The sequence below is a fragment of the Protomyctophum bolini genome (genome assembly GCF_963924005.1).
Source record: "Protomyctophum bolini genome assembly, chromosome: 15".
Taxonomy (NCBI): Eukaryota; Metazoa; Chordata; class Actinopteri; order Myctophiformes; family Myctophidae; genus Protomyctophum; species Protomyctophum bolini.
In genome coordinates this window covers 29,371,201-29,388,564 of record NC_137876.1, presented here as the reverse complement: position 1 = coordinate 29,388,564, position 17,364 = coordinate 29,371,201, and the positions used below count along the sequence as shown (strand labels likewise).

The window sequence follows — 17,364 nt, the reverse complement described above, 5'->3', positions numbered from 1 at the left end:
TAAAATGAAAAATCCAAAACTATATGCTAGTGGCTGGATGGGATTGTTTGGTGTTTGATTTCTGTGTTATTGCTAATGGCTGAATAGGAAAGACACGCCCCCTCATTAACATACAGTTCATGAAATACACCAGGGATACTCAAATAGATTTACCTGTGGGCCACATTACAAAAATGGCAAGGGGCCAGGGGCCAGTAGATAAAATTACGACATTAATGATACTTGATAACTTCTCTCTTTCAATTGCTTTATTTTCGCAAAATGTATCAAAGTACAATGTGCATGCACACAATATGTAAATAAATAAATGTGTTACATTTTCTTGCATAAACACAAAGAGCTGTTTCCATAACTGCACAAATGATTGCACATAACATGAGTAGCTGTTATAATAACATAATAACATAACATGAGTAGCTCTTTGCCTGCCTGCCTGCCTGTCTGTCTGTCTGTCCATGAGTAGTTATTTGTCTGTCTGTCAATGAGTAGCTGTCTTAGGGTCGATTCATACTCCTATTTTAGAGCCGAATAAAAGTCGGTTCGGCGCTGTAGAGCCTACAATTTGACGTCATTTGAGGTTCGGGGGGGCGGGTAACGTCCTAAAGTCGGCTCTTCGGTGCTACTGAAATTTTCTGACGAGCCGAAATCATTTCGGCACTACAGCGCCGAAACAGGAGTATGAATCGGCCCTTACTGTCTGCCTGTCTATGAGTAGCTGTCTGCCTGCCTGTCTATGAGTAGCTGTCTGTCTGCCTGCCTGTCCAATTGTCCATGAGTAGCTGTCTGTCTGCCTGTCTGAGTAGCTGTCTGCCTGCCTGCCTAATTGTCCATGAGTAGCTGTCTGTCTGCCTGTCTATGAGTAGCTGTCTGCCTGCCTAATTGTCCATGAGTAGCTGTCTGTCTGCCTGTCTATGAGTAGCTGTCTGCCTTCCTGCCTGTCCAATTGTCCATGAGTAGCTGTCTGTCTGTCTATGAGTAGCTGTCTGCCTGCCTGCCCAATTGTCTATGAGTAGCTGTCTGCTTTCCTGCCTGTCCAATTGTCCATGAGTAGCTGTCTGCCTGCCTGTCCAATTCTCCATGAGTATCTGTCTGTCTGCCTGTCTATGAGTAGCTGTCTGACTGCCTGCCTGTCCAATTCTCCATGAGTAGCTGTCTGTCTGTCTGCCTGTCTATGAGTAGCTGTCTGCCTGCCTGCAAGCCAGCAAGTTGGTTAACAGAAAATAAATTGTTATGGCTGAGTAAAATAAAATACAATAAACACAATTTGCCTGAAAATAGATTACCCAGCTATGACCTTTTTCATGAAAAAAAATGAGTAGTGATATGGCTGACTGAGTAAAATAAAACAATCTACCTGAAAATAGATAGCTATAAGTGAAGAGCAATTTCCGCAATTACCATTTCCGCAATTTCCATTTCCGCAATTTCCTCAATTTCCATTTCCACCATTTCCGCAATTTCCGCAATTTCCATTTCCACATTTCCGCAATTTCCATTTCCACCATTTCCGCAATTACAATTTCCATTTCCGCAATTTCCATTTCCATTTCCAACTATTAATGGCAGCTGGGTTTCATCATTCAAATAAAATAGAATTCTGTACATTTAGCTATAAAATTATGTCAGGGAATAGGGATACACAGTATATGTCTTTCATTTGCATTGCATCTTCTTTTTTTTAGATTTTCATTGGTGGGCCAGTCATAATGGTCCCGCGGGCCTGATGTGGCCCGCGGGCCTGAGGTTGAGTATCACTGAAATACACCCTTGGGAAAAGCAGCTTGAAATGCACATTTAAATACACAAACCATATGACAACCAATAGATGAGATAAAAAATTATGTTCCGATCTACTTTCCAAATTTGTTTTAGTATGTTTTATTAAAAACCTTTCAAGTATTTCCAGCTAATTCGTTAATTTGGTCTATATAAAACAAGAGTAAAGCTTTAAAACAGACATTTTAAATACTTGTTCTAATTTATAACATCAGAACCGGTTCACAGATAATAAAAAACAATACATTTTGTAGATTTAGGTAGCTTTGAACAAAACATGAAAAAATGCCACATATATTAAAATTGTTCACAGCACTCTGATTTGATCTATACTATAGTAAAAATGTTTTCTGGGCCGGTGTGGTCAATGCCATGGTACTCGTCTTGCAAGGACACGGTTGGTGACTTTCTGAAAAATAAAAATAGAACCAGGCATTGAATTTTGTTATTAACAAAACGTAATAACATAGACAGACACTATTGAGTAAAAAACAGGAGTTGTAATTAAGGATAGAAATAGTCTCAAACAAATATTTTCCCTTTTGCTGGATAGTTAACTACCTGCTGTTTGGTATGTGGAATCACTAAGATTGAGTTCTACTGTAAATTTCAACTTGGATGGTACTGTACATTAAAGTTTTGTGAAAGTAGCAGGATAAAGAGGAATTCAGCGTTATGTACAGCAGAAAGTGATAATACAAAAAATATTAATACCTTATTAAAGAGCTGAGCGTTTAATCTATAGGACTGATACTCAGCTTTTCTTATCTGCTCATCTCGTCTTCTCTGCACCTCAGGTAGATTCTCATATATCCTGTAAGAGCACATAATGTTGAGAGATCACTAAAAGTACGGTATAGGTCTTACGGGTTTCTAACAGAAAACGAACAGCCTAATAATCATAAGATTATGATAAGAACCTTACATCTGTCAAACAGTAGAATATCTGTACAATGAAAATAAGTAAACAATGCTATGTCTAGATAATATGCTATCTAAAATACATCATCTTAGCCTTGTATACGCCAGTAAGGTCGTCAAGGCAATGGGAAGTTCATTCCATAGTTTGAGCCAAAAGGGACAAGAGTCTGGGACGTGTGGAGCGTTGTCCCGGCTGTTTTAGTGAAGGTTGTGCCAGCCTCCCTGTGTTAGCTGATCTGAGCAAATTAATCTGTTTTGTCATGCTCTGTGTACACTATACACTCCTAGATGGTGACTGTGTCGGGTGTTTCTGTCTGTCCTCTTACAATCGCTACTTTCACCTGTATGACCTGACTGTATGCAGGGGATTAATGTTACTTAAGACAATTAAATGTTTACACTGAACATTTAGCTTACAAATTAAACTATTTTTGAACAAAAACATTCATAAAGCACTAATATTTACAGATTAAAAACTGATTTAGCAAACTGGTCAATTTGGCTTTCAATTGGAAAGGGATTGACAGAGTGGACTATTACTAGAAAATAAACAAGCTTACTGTTTGGACCTCTGCACCATCTCCTTTCTAGGGACAGCTCTTCTGAATAGTGGTATGCCTATAGAGAGAAAGGAAATGCATGCTTAAAATGAATGTCAGTAATGCATTTAAAATCCTGGCGGAAAACAAATTACAAATGCAAACACATAGCCACACAGAGCAAACAGAAAACATACATTCTCTATGAGCACCTTTCAGACTTAACGACTTTACAGTTGGTTGTCATTGTCAAGATCATCAATGGATTATTTTTTACCTTCTGGTCTGGGTAGCCTCTCTGGCCCTCCAGGCCGGGTATAAAACTGCTCTCTCTCTCTTCTGAAGAGGACCTGTAGTTTCCTCTCCTCTGCCTGCAGCGCTAAACATTTCATCCTTTCCCTGGAATGGGTGATGAACGTTGGTCGATGAAGTTCCAAGGCCTCCTGGATTTCAAAATCATGTTTAATGTTAGACAGGGCAAAAGACCATTTTAAAACGATAAATGTGAGGGAAGACAATCTGATTTAAAGGGGTAGAGCCAATTTTATTTTACTTGACGTCTTGCCGTCAACCCAAAATCCTACAGCTAAATGTGTATCTCATGAATACACACCAACCCAAACCAACCTGCAGAGACACTGGGACCAGACCAGAGGATCTGGGGTCTGGATCAGGTCTGGTGTGGATGCTGTTCCACTCCTCCTGGACCTGTCTCTCTCTGAGGGGTTCTCTCCAGGGAGCAGTTCTGCTGTGGGGCTGGAACCAGGCCGAGCTGGGTCTCTGAACCAACTGCACATCTTCCTCTGGCCGGTTCTCCTTCCTGGCCTCTGACCGCAGGTGTTCAGCGGGGACAAACCATGTAACGCCTAACATAGGAACAGAGTGTGAAACCTGACACAAAGCAAAGTTTAATGGGTGCCGTGGTGAAAATGTTATCCTTGTAACGTACATTGAGGGTAATGTTTGCTGTGGCTTTTCTTGCTCTTCCTCTCCTTCAGGAACACCTGGGTCATGGAAGGGCTCCTCTCATCTCCTCTTCCTCTCTCCAGGCTGGAGGAGGAGGAAGATGGCAGCCGCCTGGCTCCTCTGGCCTCAGCGGGGGAAGGGAATGTGGTGCCAACGTCTCGGGTGTGGCGTCTCGTTCCGTTACTCACAATCTCCAGGTCACCTGGGGGAGGGGGATTAATCAGTCCCTGCAATGTTATGTAATGTGATTTTAATAGCACAAGCTCAACACCTTGCCCACAACAGACCCAGATGGAGAGGCCAGGTTGCTATGGTCGGCTCTACGTGCCTTGAAGTGCAAGAGGACCAAGTAAGTATTATATTCACTTTTACTATAGTACAGAGTAAACTCACAATGTGGTTGAAGTGGCTCATTGTTTCCTTTGACTGCATTTTCACCGAGCCAAATAAGTACTTTCAATAGTATAGCTGTTAGTAGTGACTGACCTGCTTGGATTCCTTTGTTGACCTGTTTAACACTCTTCTTGGCTGCCAGAGACTGGGAGTGACCGCGGCGGGTTGGCAGGGTGTAAGTACTGGTTGATGAAGCAGAATCACTGGCAACCTGTAGTACAACACAGACATCAACAGGCTGTTAAATAAAAACTAAAAGCATGGGAATATGCACTCGCCTATTTGCAGTATTACACAGAAAAAGCCTCAGTCTTACATTAACTCGAGTGTACTAATGCAACCCAATTTTAGTATAGTTTAGTCTATTTGAAAAGCAAATCTGAGTCCATTTTGTTACATTTGTACACTCCGAGGGATACAAATGTATAAATTAACACTGAGGATTTTACTGTGTACTTACTGTACATGTTTCACATACCATTTATTTCCATGTGTATCGTCTTACTGAGACGATTGTGTAGGCAGTGGCACCAAGACCAACTGTGTTAACTTACTACACATAGAAGATGATAAAGGTACTCATATTTTGATATGTTCCAGAAAGATATGTGAAGGCTGAAAATAGCTATGTTACAGTGAGTACATGAATGTGTGACTGCAGATTACACGTACTATAGAGTCATCAGTAACAGTGGTCTCTGAGGGGCTGATGATGGTAGGAGGTGTGACGTCTCCATCCTTCCCTCTCATCCTCCTCGGCTCCTTTGCTTCCTTCTGCTTGTCGATGGTGCTGTACAGTTTACAGAGACTGGATGCTGACTTCAGGCAGCGGACCCTGTCTGGGCCGAAGGCCCGGATCAGTCGGGCTGTGTCCACAGTGGACATGGAGCCGGACAGGGTGGATGTGGTGTCCGACTCGTCTCTCTCTGCGGGACATCGGTGGCGGCTGGGGCTGAAGGAGGAACGGACGTCGTCTTCTGCCAGAGGGGTTTGCTGCTCCGCCTCCTGTGTCCATACCTGACGAGGAGCAATGGGTTTCCCTCTCCTCTGCCCGTGCCCCACCTCCCCCCCGCTTACCATCTTCCTCGCCTTTCTTTCTCTCCTTTTCATTGCAGCATCTTCTCCTCTCTTTCTGGACTCGTCCTCGTTGTTGTGAGGACGTGGTTGCATGCCGTCTGCTAGTTGTGACGAGGTGCATACCCCCTCTGTGCTGTGAATAAGACGAGAGAGGCGCTCCAGTCGTTCCAGTAAGGATGCCTCTCTCTCACTGGTTGGACGCCTCTCCTCAGAGCCCCACCTTTCGTTGAACTTACGCCATAGCTGGTCCAGATTGCTGCAACTCGGCCGGGAAGCGGGTTGAGGGAGGTCAGGACGGCACCTCCCTTGTTCTCGTTCCATTGCTGCCACAGTGTCAGAAGCACTGGGTCTCTGGCTGGCCGTGTTTGAGTCCATCTCCACGTTCATTGGCTGAAACTCCACACGATGCCTCTCTGATTGGCCGTAGCTGAGGAACTGGACTGGGCTCGTCCCTCTGTCTCTCCTGGAGCCAGAGGGAACCTGGTTACTTGACAAAGGCCCTCTGGTAAAGGCCTCGGATACCTGAGAGGAAGGTTGGAGAACTTGGCTCATACTCGTATGAGAACTTCCATCCACTGACACAGTGGCACCTAGTAGGAAAGTAAAACACAGAAATGTAAATAGCTTGATAGAACATAAGTTAGACTTTATTTTCGATTTGTCATCACGGACATATGTAATCCCTAATTTATCCCATTTACAGACCTATAGCAATCATACAGTGCAATAATGAGAATTACATCAGTGTGCTGTGTTTTTCTTTTGGTAAATTAACGCCCTACTTGATCATACAGTACAGTGTCACACAAAAGCATCACAAGTAGCTGATCACAAGCTCTAAAGGCGGCACAAAGCATTTGAGCTTGTAGAACTGCTACTTTTGCCGTTTTTAAATTTGAATCCTGAAAACTTTTGAACATTTCCCCCCGACAGAATTAACATTTAATTAATTCCAAACGTTTTCTAGGCCTAGCTAGGCCATTTTTCTAATTTCAAAATATCTCATGACCATGGGAAGTGGAACGCCGAACAACGTAACGGGTACAAAATACAAATGTAATTCAGTTCACCGCTGTGTCCAGTTGGCTGCATTTTGAAGGTGGCTGTCTTCAACCTCTTGCTGTAGATCCCCTCAACGTGTCTGATGGAGATCCCACGGTCGATGCCTGGGTCCTGCTTCCCAAGGATCTCGCTGCTGAAATGCGGGGGCACGGCGTCATCCGAACCTGACCGTACATACAGTAAACATAAATGTTATGTCACTACAGTGTCCTGTCCTACATCAAGATCCTCCTCACTGTAGAGATAAGAGACACACAATACTGCTGGCTGTACTTCTGTTGATGGTTGAATGGTTAAGACTTCCACTTCCAAGCCACGGCCTCAGCTAGTCTCGATTCAGATCCATGTCTTCCTCCCGAGCCTCTCTTTCGGTGTCCTGGTTAGCTTTCTATAATCTCAATACTGTACTACATTCTTCCCGTGCCTCCTCCTAATGTTTAAAAATAAATTTAAATACAAAAAAGGAGGTTGGACTGTAATTTCACAGAGCAGAGAAAGAGAGAGCGTCCTCTTCCAGTCTCTCAGAGGGATTCAAGTCCCCTGCAGCCCAAGTGCTCCACCAGGGCCTCAACCGCCTTTGTTTCACTCTGCGCCCTGAACATGAATAACACATGCCTGACACGGTGCACATTACAAAAGAGCCAGCTGCTACCCACCCAAGAGCAGGGAAGAGAGACGTGAGTGAGATGCATTCATTACAGATTCAGTTATAGCTGCTGGGTTCCCCGTACACGATTACAATATCCAAATTGAGACCTATCCTGAGCTATTTCTCTGACTAATTATCCAAATCTCCTGGATAATGGAGGTGATTCCAGGTGATTTTGTAGTTTTGTTTGAGATATAGGGACTGGGTCATTTGTATGCAAGTTTTAGAATTACAAATTTGAAATGGAAATAACACAAACAATGTGCACGCTCGCACGCTGCTGTATATTTTATTAAGTCATGAATGTTAAACCACGATTCAGAAGTGCCAGTGGTACCTGGGTGGGAGCTCTCCATAGTGGTGTCAGAGCGGCTAGGAGACGCCTTGGCTTCTGTCTGAGGGACATAGAACAGCTCCTCACTCCCATGGGGCTTATAGGGCAACAGGACAGGCACTGCTGTATATGAGAGAGACAGAGAGAGAGAGTACACATGAAGGCATATATCTGAGATAAACTGGAACACTAATATTTCAATGTTAAAAATGTTTTGGCCCTCAACATTACTTATAGATTATCAGATGCATCTCTGGGCAATGGGGTGACAGATGAAAATAAGTTGTGTGTGCCACCGGTACCTCCCATAATAAACAACCGTTGAAATGTTTTAATGTGCCTACCTGGTGGAATGACCAAAGGCCTTGTTGAGGCAGCGAGCCTCTGTGGCGGTACATAGGATTGTGGGTAAGCGGAGGTCTCCGGTCCCTCATGCACCATGGTTTTGAACAATGTGGCGGTGTCAGCTCTTTCAGGCACCCCTGCTCTTCTTACGCCTCTTGACTCATATGACTCGAGAGGACTGGAAAGACCAGGACCCTCATCTCGACTGTGGGTGGCAGGAGAGGCAGAGTATCTAAGGGGGTAAAACTTGCTCGACTTTAAATCGGGACCAGCGGCAGCATTCCTGGGCTGGATCCCAGAGTCCTGCCTCTGTTCCTGGGCTTTGGGGGACAGTGTGAGGTGGATGTGGGAGACATGACCTGTCCCGGTTGGCGCATCGACTGTAGACGAGCCTGTGGCTTGTTCTGTCATGAGGCCCATGTCAGAAGCAGAATTGAATTGGTCAGACACCATCAACAGCTGGTCGGTACCTTGGTCTTCTGGTTGGGCATCCTGGTCTCTCTGCCGCTGTGCTTCAGTGTAACTGTCTCTGACATTCACCTCCTCCTCTCTAGGTTGACCTTGTAAGGACTCCGCATCCCAACCTCCTATGGCATCTTGTCTCCTGTGAGTTCTCGGTATCAACTCTGAACGCGTCAGGTTTTGTTCTCTGGCGTATAGACTACTGGTCGGTTCGGACCCCAATACAGGCTGGATCGCTACCGGATCGGTCTGTGTTGCCTGTATTGACGCAGTGGCGTCGTCTTCCTCCATCACGTGAGGGAGTTGCTTGTTGGCTGTGGAAAGCTGAGTAAGACAGAGGGGCTCTGGAGGAGGCGGGCTAAGGGGAGACGCGGGAGAAGGTGAAGGAGACGGAGAGGTGGAGCGCCTGCATGTAGATATGGTGATGGAGGTCAGAGCTGGAGGCGCGGGGCTTGCCCTGGGGAGGGTCAACCCCTCCCGGGCAGCAATCTCCTGCACCCTGGACTCCAGGTCCAGGCGGAGGGGAGTATGGAGCGGGACGCTGGAGTCGAAATGGTTGCCGCCAAGTTGCTGGAGCTGACCGGACAGATGGTCCTCAGCCGTCTTGAGAATGGTGGTGGTCTCTGCTGGTTGGGGAGGAGGTTGTCCTCTTTGACCGCCCGTGCTGGACACGGCACTGCTCTCTGTGTCTGTACTTCCCTGGCTCTGAAATGAGGAGCCGAAGAAGAATGAAAACATCAGTATATACTGTACATGAGTACAGTTGGTCCTAGTCCTGCCTATTGCAGCCTGGATTAGAACTACATTTGGAATTAATTTTCGTTGCTCAAGTTCAAGGTTAAGGTTAATAAATCCTCCCTTTTGCATACGACAAAGATGACTTCTCACTTCAGTTCACAGCACAACATGCTTCCTGTGAGACCAACCAGAGTTTTAAAACCAAACTCACACCATGCCTCTTTTCAACACATCAGTTACCTTAAGCTTGGGGTCTACACAATCCAGAAATGGGAGGCGAACATTAAACAAGATCAAAAGACATGAAACAACCGTAAAATAAATATATATTTGAAATGGGCTACACATGAATTGACTGCCACGTCAGACATAGATGCTAAGATGAGCAATACAGACTGAACCTGTATCAGGTGTTTCGGCTCTCTCTTGATCTCTTCAATCCGCCTCCTGTCCTCAATGTCCAACTCCAGAGGGTCACTCTGCTGTCCTGTTATCTTCAGCTTGATCCATTCTGTAATTGCATAAGTGTTTTCAAGCAGGTGGATTGGATCAAAATTACAGCCTCATTTTTTTTTAAATGAATCTACATTTTCTTTCTTACTGAAGATGACTATTTGAAAAATAAACCACCTACGGTTAAGGCAGTCCTAAGAAATGTTCTTACCCCTGGCCCTGCTCTCCTCCTGGTCAGTAGTGCTGGATCTGCTGGACAGCAAAGTGGCTGGTGACTCATTGTGCAGCAGCTTGGCCACTCGGGCAGCCAGGGAACTTTCACTGCTGCTTGCATTGCTCATGGCCTCCTGCTCCTCCCCAGGGATGGGAGGTGAAGACGAGGAAGACACACTCTCTGTAGGAACACGCTGGGAATAAACTGGAACAAACAAAAAGGACCACAAATCCACAATGGAAATGAGTTATGGACATTTTGAGGGGCACAAGCCAGCTTTTGGTTACTGTGCACAAACTTTGTCTTAAACAAACATTAAATTCCCATTGACAATCAATGGAGAATCTTACGTCAGTGTCTGAGCAAATAGGCATAGGGCTCCATTTTCGTCACCGCTGAACCCCTTATCCCTAAACTACTTTGCTTTTATTTATTTTTTTACTTATTTCTCCAACTAAACTATTTTCACACGGGTGTGATTCTTTTTATTCACATGCATGCATCGTTAATGCTTTACTTACATCCATCTTGTGCATTTCCTTCCTCCTCCTGCTCCGAGACGCTACCTAAGGTCTCTCTCGGACTAAGAGCTGGCTGAGGCTGGCTTACAGCTGGTGGTTGTGGGACAACAGTTAGCTGAGCTGGGCCTGTACTGTCTGGAGGTGCGGCACTGCAGCCCTCAGGCTCTGCCCGTCGGACTGATTTGGAAAGGTGGTGGTATAACCCTGCCCCACCGTCTGCTGTACTATCCTGGGGCCTTATGTAGGCGTCGACAGCAGGTGGGCTACTCGGGGGAAGTGTGGATGGATAATTTGGCTGCCCAGATGATGACATACTTTCTCGACCAATAGAACTTTCCCTATGTCTTTCGGATGTCAGCATGGAGTCCGAGGAGGAGCGGGTCCATGGGAAAGAGGAGCGAGTCTCAGGGCCCTCTGTGCCGCTGGCAGACGAGATGAAAGAGGAGTCCTGGAATCCACCCGTTCTCTTCCTCAGAGAGAGGAGGATGTTATCATCAGAGTGGAGGTGGGAAGTTACAGAGGACGAAGAAGAAGGCGAAGAGGCTTTCAGAGATCCACCGGAGAAGTCATCCCCTGCCTGGCCGAGAAGTTTGCGGATCTCCCTCAGGGTCTGGTCACCAACAAATGAGTCTTGGTTGCTTTGCTCTATGATGCTAGGCTGAGAATGTGACTCGGATTCCCTGCATCCAGTCACTAATGAGCTCTCTGACACAAACTGGTCACCAAGCTCTATGGTGTTCTGGCTACTGCTAACACTGTCATCCCTCTGCTGTTGCTGTTCCGGGTGTGGAGCAGGGAGGTAGGGGGCATGCTGAGGCTGAGCGCTGGGGATCGCTGCCACGTCCGATTGAGGAGAGGCCCTGGCCTGCTGCTCTAGGAAGTGCATTGGTTGGCAGAGGCTGTCCATGCTAAGTGGTATGGACATACTCGAGTCTATTGACAGCAGGCTGTATCTGGAAAAGTCAGCCTTATGTGGAGTGCCACCTGTGAGGATGAAATGGGGAGAAGAAAGATTCAGTGTTTACCATTAGACAAAATTTGATAATTTGTAAAACATTAATTTTGAATAATTAATAATTCAAACCCAAATAAGTAAAATTGTTGAGTTGGAGAAATAAGTAATCTTACCGGGAGATAAATCAGATAAATCAAAAATAAATGTGGAAAATATAGAAAATAAAGCAAATTCTCAGCTAATGCAGACAAAAACTAATCTCTCTCTCTTGTAATGATATTGTGAAGTCTTCATCATGTAGGATTACGATCATCAAGCTAGCTAGCTCTTTTCTGCAGGCTTGTCTCCAAAGTAACACATACACAAAGGTAACCTACCTTGACACACATGCAGGTTATCATGTTAGCAGTTAGCACTATGGTGACAACAAGACATCTTTAAACATAATCATATTTCACTGCTTTGACGTTATTTTATGGCCACCTTTGTAACCAGGTATATGACTAGCACCAACACTGACGGCATGCATTCCAGGACACTTAAAGACATTTTATCAGAGCCTCATCGTGAGTCTCGTGACAAAAACTGGTCTTTTATTTTGCATGGTCTTTAATAGGGAAACATTCAATTAAGTGTTAATAAAACAGTAACTGAATGTGAAACTAATGTAGCTTCAATTCAAATTGATAAAAAACAATGCTTTCAAAATGAATCACTGATTTCTATCTGCCCACTTATACCTCTATATGCGTTGCTATCTAATATACCTGACGAAGGCCACAGAGGCCGAAACATTGTTTTTACCCCGCCTTGGTAAATAAAGTTTTTGGGGAGCTTTCAAAACGGTGCAGACTTATTCTTTGGTACATTGGTGATTGTTTTATTGAATATTCTGGATCAATGCTTTAAATTCACAAGGGAAAATAACCTCCAGGATTAGCTACCTTCAGAAGGTTGAGTGCTTCCAACGGATCCTTTGACTGTACAGAGATCAGTGGGAGAGAATTCTGGCTCTCTGATTGGCCCTCTGGGTCCAAACGGGGTCAGGATGGTTGATGGAGACTGATCAATACCCAGATTGTGAAGATACAACTGCGAGGAAAACAACAATAGATTGGCATCAGCATCTACATCTAGCATATTTCTAAATGAGTTAATCTACTTCTCAAATGTTGTACAAATGCAACAGTCTAGTCCGTTTGGACTAGTTAAAAAAAGGTTATGAAAATGTAAAAGCCTCTTGTTTACTTTGTCACATACTAATTTATTTGTTGGTGTTTTTCCACTAATGTTTCATTCTTGTTTTTGCTACTTCTCTATATTTCATAATGACTTTACCGGAATTCTCTCTTCAATGTTCAGCTCTCTGGGTTTGGGTGGCGGCAGTGGTGAGGATGGTATGGAGCTCCAGTAGGGAGCATAGTTATCAACCTCTAGGCTGACAACAGAAGAAGCCACTCCGATAGAAGCACCCAGATTCTGGCCACTGTGATGACTGTGCTGGTAATTTGACAGTGTGCTACTCACTTCCCTGTCCAGCGACACATCGCTGAACCTGCCCAGGCTCAGGAGATGCGAGGGCTGGACCACAGCACTCGTCTGCTGAAGCCCGCGCTCCTGAATCTGACTCGTCTCTCCTTTTGTCAGTCTCTCCGTTTGTTGAGCTTTCTGTATTGATGCTACAACCGTGTTGAGGGATGAGTGGGACTGTGACCTCCCAAGGGCGGAGGCAGAGAGGCCTGCTCCAGAACCAGTGTTATCCGTCTCATTGGGAGCACTCCCCACTGCTTCCCCTCTTCTGGGTGAGGAGGAGGAGGGGTTCAGAGTCAGGGCTGAGCTCTGTGTGACACTGAGGTTGGTAGTGGTTGAAACAGGAAGCTTGTGCTGCGTGGTTTTCTCCTGTTGATTCAGTAGAATGTGATTAAGCGAGTCGGATACTGCGTTGTAGGCCTTCTTTTTTGGAGAGATACCAGAAAACCCTTGCAGAGACAGGTTGTCGAACAGCGAGATCTTCCCTGAGTTCTGGTTTGCTCTCCAGGCGTCTACTTTCTGCATGTAGTTTAGACTTGGAAGACCCTGGACTTGTCCCGGCCCCGTCTCCTCCTGACATGATTTTTCAGCACCATGTCTACTGGTAATAGGGTCAAGAGAAACAATATCAGGCATAGCTCCACTCTGCGGGGAGACTCTTGAGCTCGATTCATAAGAGGCCCTCGCATTGGACTCAATGGCTGACAGTCTATCTGATGGAGATTTTACTCTAGATTTATCAGGTCCATGAAAGACGCCTGGAGTGGACTGGGATTGTGGGAGGAAGCCCAGATAGGAACCATCATTCCCAGTTTGATTCCCCAAAGACAAGAGGCCCCTTTGCCTCAGTCCGTGTTCTACACTATAACCTCCCGAAATCTGTGGCCCTGAGCCACACATGCCGGCCAGGATTACTCTGGCCATGTTTGGCTTCCCTGTAACAGATTCAAAGTTTGGTGTAGGAGCCGACAGTGGTTGATCTTTAAATCCGGCTTCAGAGCCATTACGTCGCTCTATTTCAGACAGCAAATCTCTGTGAAGAGCTTCACTGGTGTCATCCGGCTGTGTGTTACGGGAGCCCAGGGTAATGTTTGAGACATCAGATAACCGTGGGTGTGAATTCCCTGATTGTGACTCTAATGTTAGTTGTGGTGTCTGCTGCTGCTGAGTGAGAGTAGCAGTACCAGTTGGGCTACCTCTCCTCCCTTTGCTCTGGTCAGCATCCGGGTTGAAAACTCCTTTAGATTTCCCACCAAGAGACTCCGCTCTTTTAAGGGAGGTCTCGGAGGCGGAAGAAACGGCACTACTGCTGTCGCTAGGCATGCCTACATCTTTCTGCAGCAGCTCTAGTAGTTGTCGAGCGGGAACGTCCGCACGTAGAAATGATGTGTCTTCTTCAGGGGCCTCTTCCATAGGATTGACGGAAAGATTGCTAAATGGATGACCATGACCATCTCCATCATTGTTCTCCATGCCATCTATAGAAAAATGCATTTCTTGCAGATGGTCTTCAGTTACTGGAGAATGTACCATCTCCCCCTTTCTACCCTCTTCTCCTGGTGATATACTGTGCTGGGAGAGAGAGCAGCAGCTGCTTGCTGAATCATCTGCCAGGACGGTTGCTTGGGCCAGCGGGTGCTGGGACAGGGACCCGTGTTCAGAGGCCTGGGAAGTGTGACCCTCGGGTAGAAAGTGAAATCTCTCAGATGTAACAGAGATATCTGGAGATGCTCTAAAGGAAATAAAGCGAGTAAAGGAAAGAAGGAAGAATAAATAAATACAAATATTCTATAACATATCAATAACATCAGTATAATCAACTCTGAATTCTGAGACAGATCAGTGTGATCAAGTTATTAATGCACTTTGCACTTCCCATTGCAATTAGAACTGCAGACTCACTCCCAATCCTTTCAGACTGTATTTTAGCCCGTAGCACTTGCCCTAGCGACCTTACAGGCATATGCAAACACTAAACTTAAGTAACTTACGGTAAATAGCATTTTATGTAAACATAGCACTCTATATTGTATATGTATTAGCTTCATTATATAGATTCCACTGTTAGGTTATTAGCTTACATATGATTCATGATAACTATTTTTGATGTATTTTATGTATTACCATTTTGTTCTTGCTTACTGTAAATCGCTCTGGATTGAAAATGCCAAATGCCTGAATTGTAAATTAAGACCATTATGTTATGTTATGTTTACAGCAATCTGAAAACCCATCGTCAAAATGTTTACAGTAGTTCACCTTAAAGGAGCAAATTCCAAGTCGCTTTGGTGGAAAAGGGAATATTCTGTGATGTTCTGTTGCACTGTTGATGGCAACAGAGGAAGGACGGGTGACAGGTGGCTGTCCTGAAACACTAATATTGAAAATGGAAAGGACACTGCATTATTTTAAAAACAGATAGTAGGTATATATTTTCAGACCCAACAGTACACCACCACCATATTGTATGTTGCATACAGAGCTGGATATCTAAAATACTGTATAAAAATAATCATAATTGTGATAATTGTGATTTGTCAATTCTCATTAGAATAGTTAACAATGGCTTTCTAAGAAAGCTTTGTCTGATATTACTTACAGTAAGTAAATACACTCACACACAGGATTAAGGATTGAGAATATATACCTAGGTGCAGTTGCTTTAGTTCCCATTCTTCAGCGTTTGTGGGTCTGCGGTTTCTCTGATTCTGGTTCAAACCATACAGATTCTGATGGCCCGGAGCAGGGTTCACTGATGCTTGTCCAATGTACTGACTGGTATCCACTTCTGGGGGCAATGGAGTAAATGACTCTGTCTGCTTTGAAAGAACAGAAAACCAGAGCGTCCTGGATGTCAAACCAAGTGATGTTACTTATTACAACATAGTTAAAGTCAGTCTTTCAAAGTTATGTCAGCTTTTTTTTGAGTGTTGCAACCACTCCTATAGACAGCTATGTGTGTCCCTGGGCCCCTGGCTGGGTCTTGGTTAGTTTTCACAACTAGTGTCACTGTTGCGCGCGCGCGCGCACACACACACACACACACACACACACACACACACACACACACACACACAGTATATAATATATACAAATCATCATATTATGATGATTTGGAGTGTTACAGTACAATACAGTACAGGGAGTCGGGACGCCCTGGGGACCACCTAGCTCTGGTCCATAGCTCTATAGGGACCACCACACGGTAACTTTGTCATTTCTCAACCATTTCGGACGGGGGCACGTTCCTGTGGGTCTGGAACTTCCGGGGACCCCCACAAGGAGTTGCACCACTCACTTCACACGGGTGTGATTTTTTAAATGTGATTCAAATTGCCTCCGCGCATTTAAACGTTATATCCAACACCACGCGTCTCTGGTGGACTGGTCCAGATGTACTACATGTTAATGCACAGCTAATCCCCAGGGATAACCGCACTGTTGTAGGCTACAGTGTGTCGTGTAACTGTGCGGTACGGATTGATCTTTGATCGTGTAAAGATAAAGAATGGTAACTCGCGTAATGTAACGATGGGCCATCACTCCCGCGCTATGTCGATATCAGCATCATAAACTACTGAACTAGCGTTAAATGGTGTTGCTTGATCCAAAGCAACAGGTTCGGTGAAGTTAGCAAATTTAGCCAATTAAGCTATCAAAACAGTTAGTTTGCCGCTGCTGGCATTGCAGATCCACCACGGCAGACAACACAAAGTCCGTGCTGATATTGGTCTTTGACATAATATATAATAACGTATTAGTATTTTTCCGGCTGCATTTCGGTCCAATTTACCTCTGGAGGCTCCATGTTGTTGTGTTTTGTTTTTCTTCTGTCCACCGCCACACTGGGCGCGCTTCATGAGTTCCTGTGACCTGTGTGTAACCAAGAAGCGTTGCTAGGAGACGTAGAAAACGGTTGAGTCTACATCCCATAGCCTAAAAGGACGCACAATTCAAACAACAGGGTTTATAACAAAAGTGGTAAATTTCATGGTTTTAAGCAAGTACACATAAAACATCATGGGCAATGTGTGTATTAGCCTTGGGCCAAGAATATACCGATTTTTACATTTTATTTTTCATGTAATAAATGTTGATCCAATGCGAGCACTGTATTGCAGAAAAGATAGCCTACTAGACAATATACAAACAAAGATACTAGATGACAAACAACAGCCGCCCCAACTATGCAAACATTTCACATGTTATCGCCACAGACAGAGTTATGGTTATCTATCTCCTCATCTCAATGGTTGCCTGACAGGCTGAGCCTGACAACCAACCATAGACTGTAAAAGCAACCAACCTATCATAGCGCGTGATCTCGTCCGTCAGGGCTATGGCATACACACAGTCTACTATTTCGACTGGTGACAACAGCGACACCTGCTGCTTGATAAGAACCGGTAGTAGAAAATAAACTAATGTA

General features: G+C 44.8%; 1 protein-coding gene across 2 annotated transcripts; it reads right to left on the bottom strand.

Moving 5' to 3' along the window:
• Positions 1-360: 360 nt before the first annotated feature.
• Positions 361-16,804, bottom strand: alms1 (ALMS1 centrosome and basal body associated protein). Of its 2 annotated transcripts, none has more exons than XM_080784185.1 (19): positions 16,729-16,804; positions 15,583-15,754; positions 15,195-15,309; positions 12,744-14,667; positions 12,350-12,497; positions 10,451-11,434; positions 9,927-10,133; positions 9,664-9,773; positions 8,062-9,229; positions 7,721-7,840; positions 6,743-6,898; positions 5,268-6,262; positions 4,689-4,806; positions 4,186-4,404; positions 3,864-4,102; positions 3,514-3,679; positions 3,258-3,315; positions 2,491-2,590; positions 361-2,185 (listed from the first exon to the last, which is right to left on the bottom strand). In XM_080784185.1, exons 1-19 carry the CDS (start codon positions 16,741-16,743, stop codon positions 2,141-2,143), a joined length of 7,059 nt encoding a protein of 2,352 aa, XP_080640311.1. In that variant the 5' UTR covers positions 16,744-16,804; the 3' UTR covers positions 361-2,140. The 2 variants fall into 2 exon arrangements, with proteins under 2 accessions (XP_080640311.1, XP_080640312.1); XM_080784186.1 differs by having other exon boundaries at positions 15,583-15,751; positions 16,729-16,802.
• Positions 16,805-17,364: the final 560 nt, after the last annotated feature.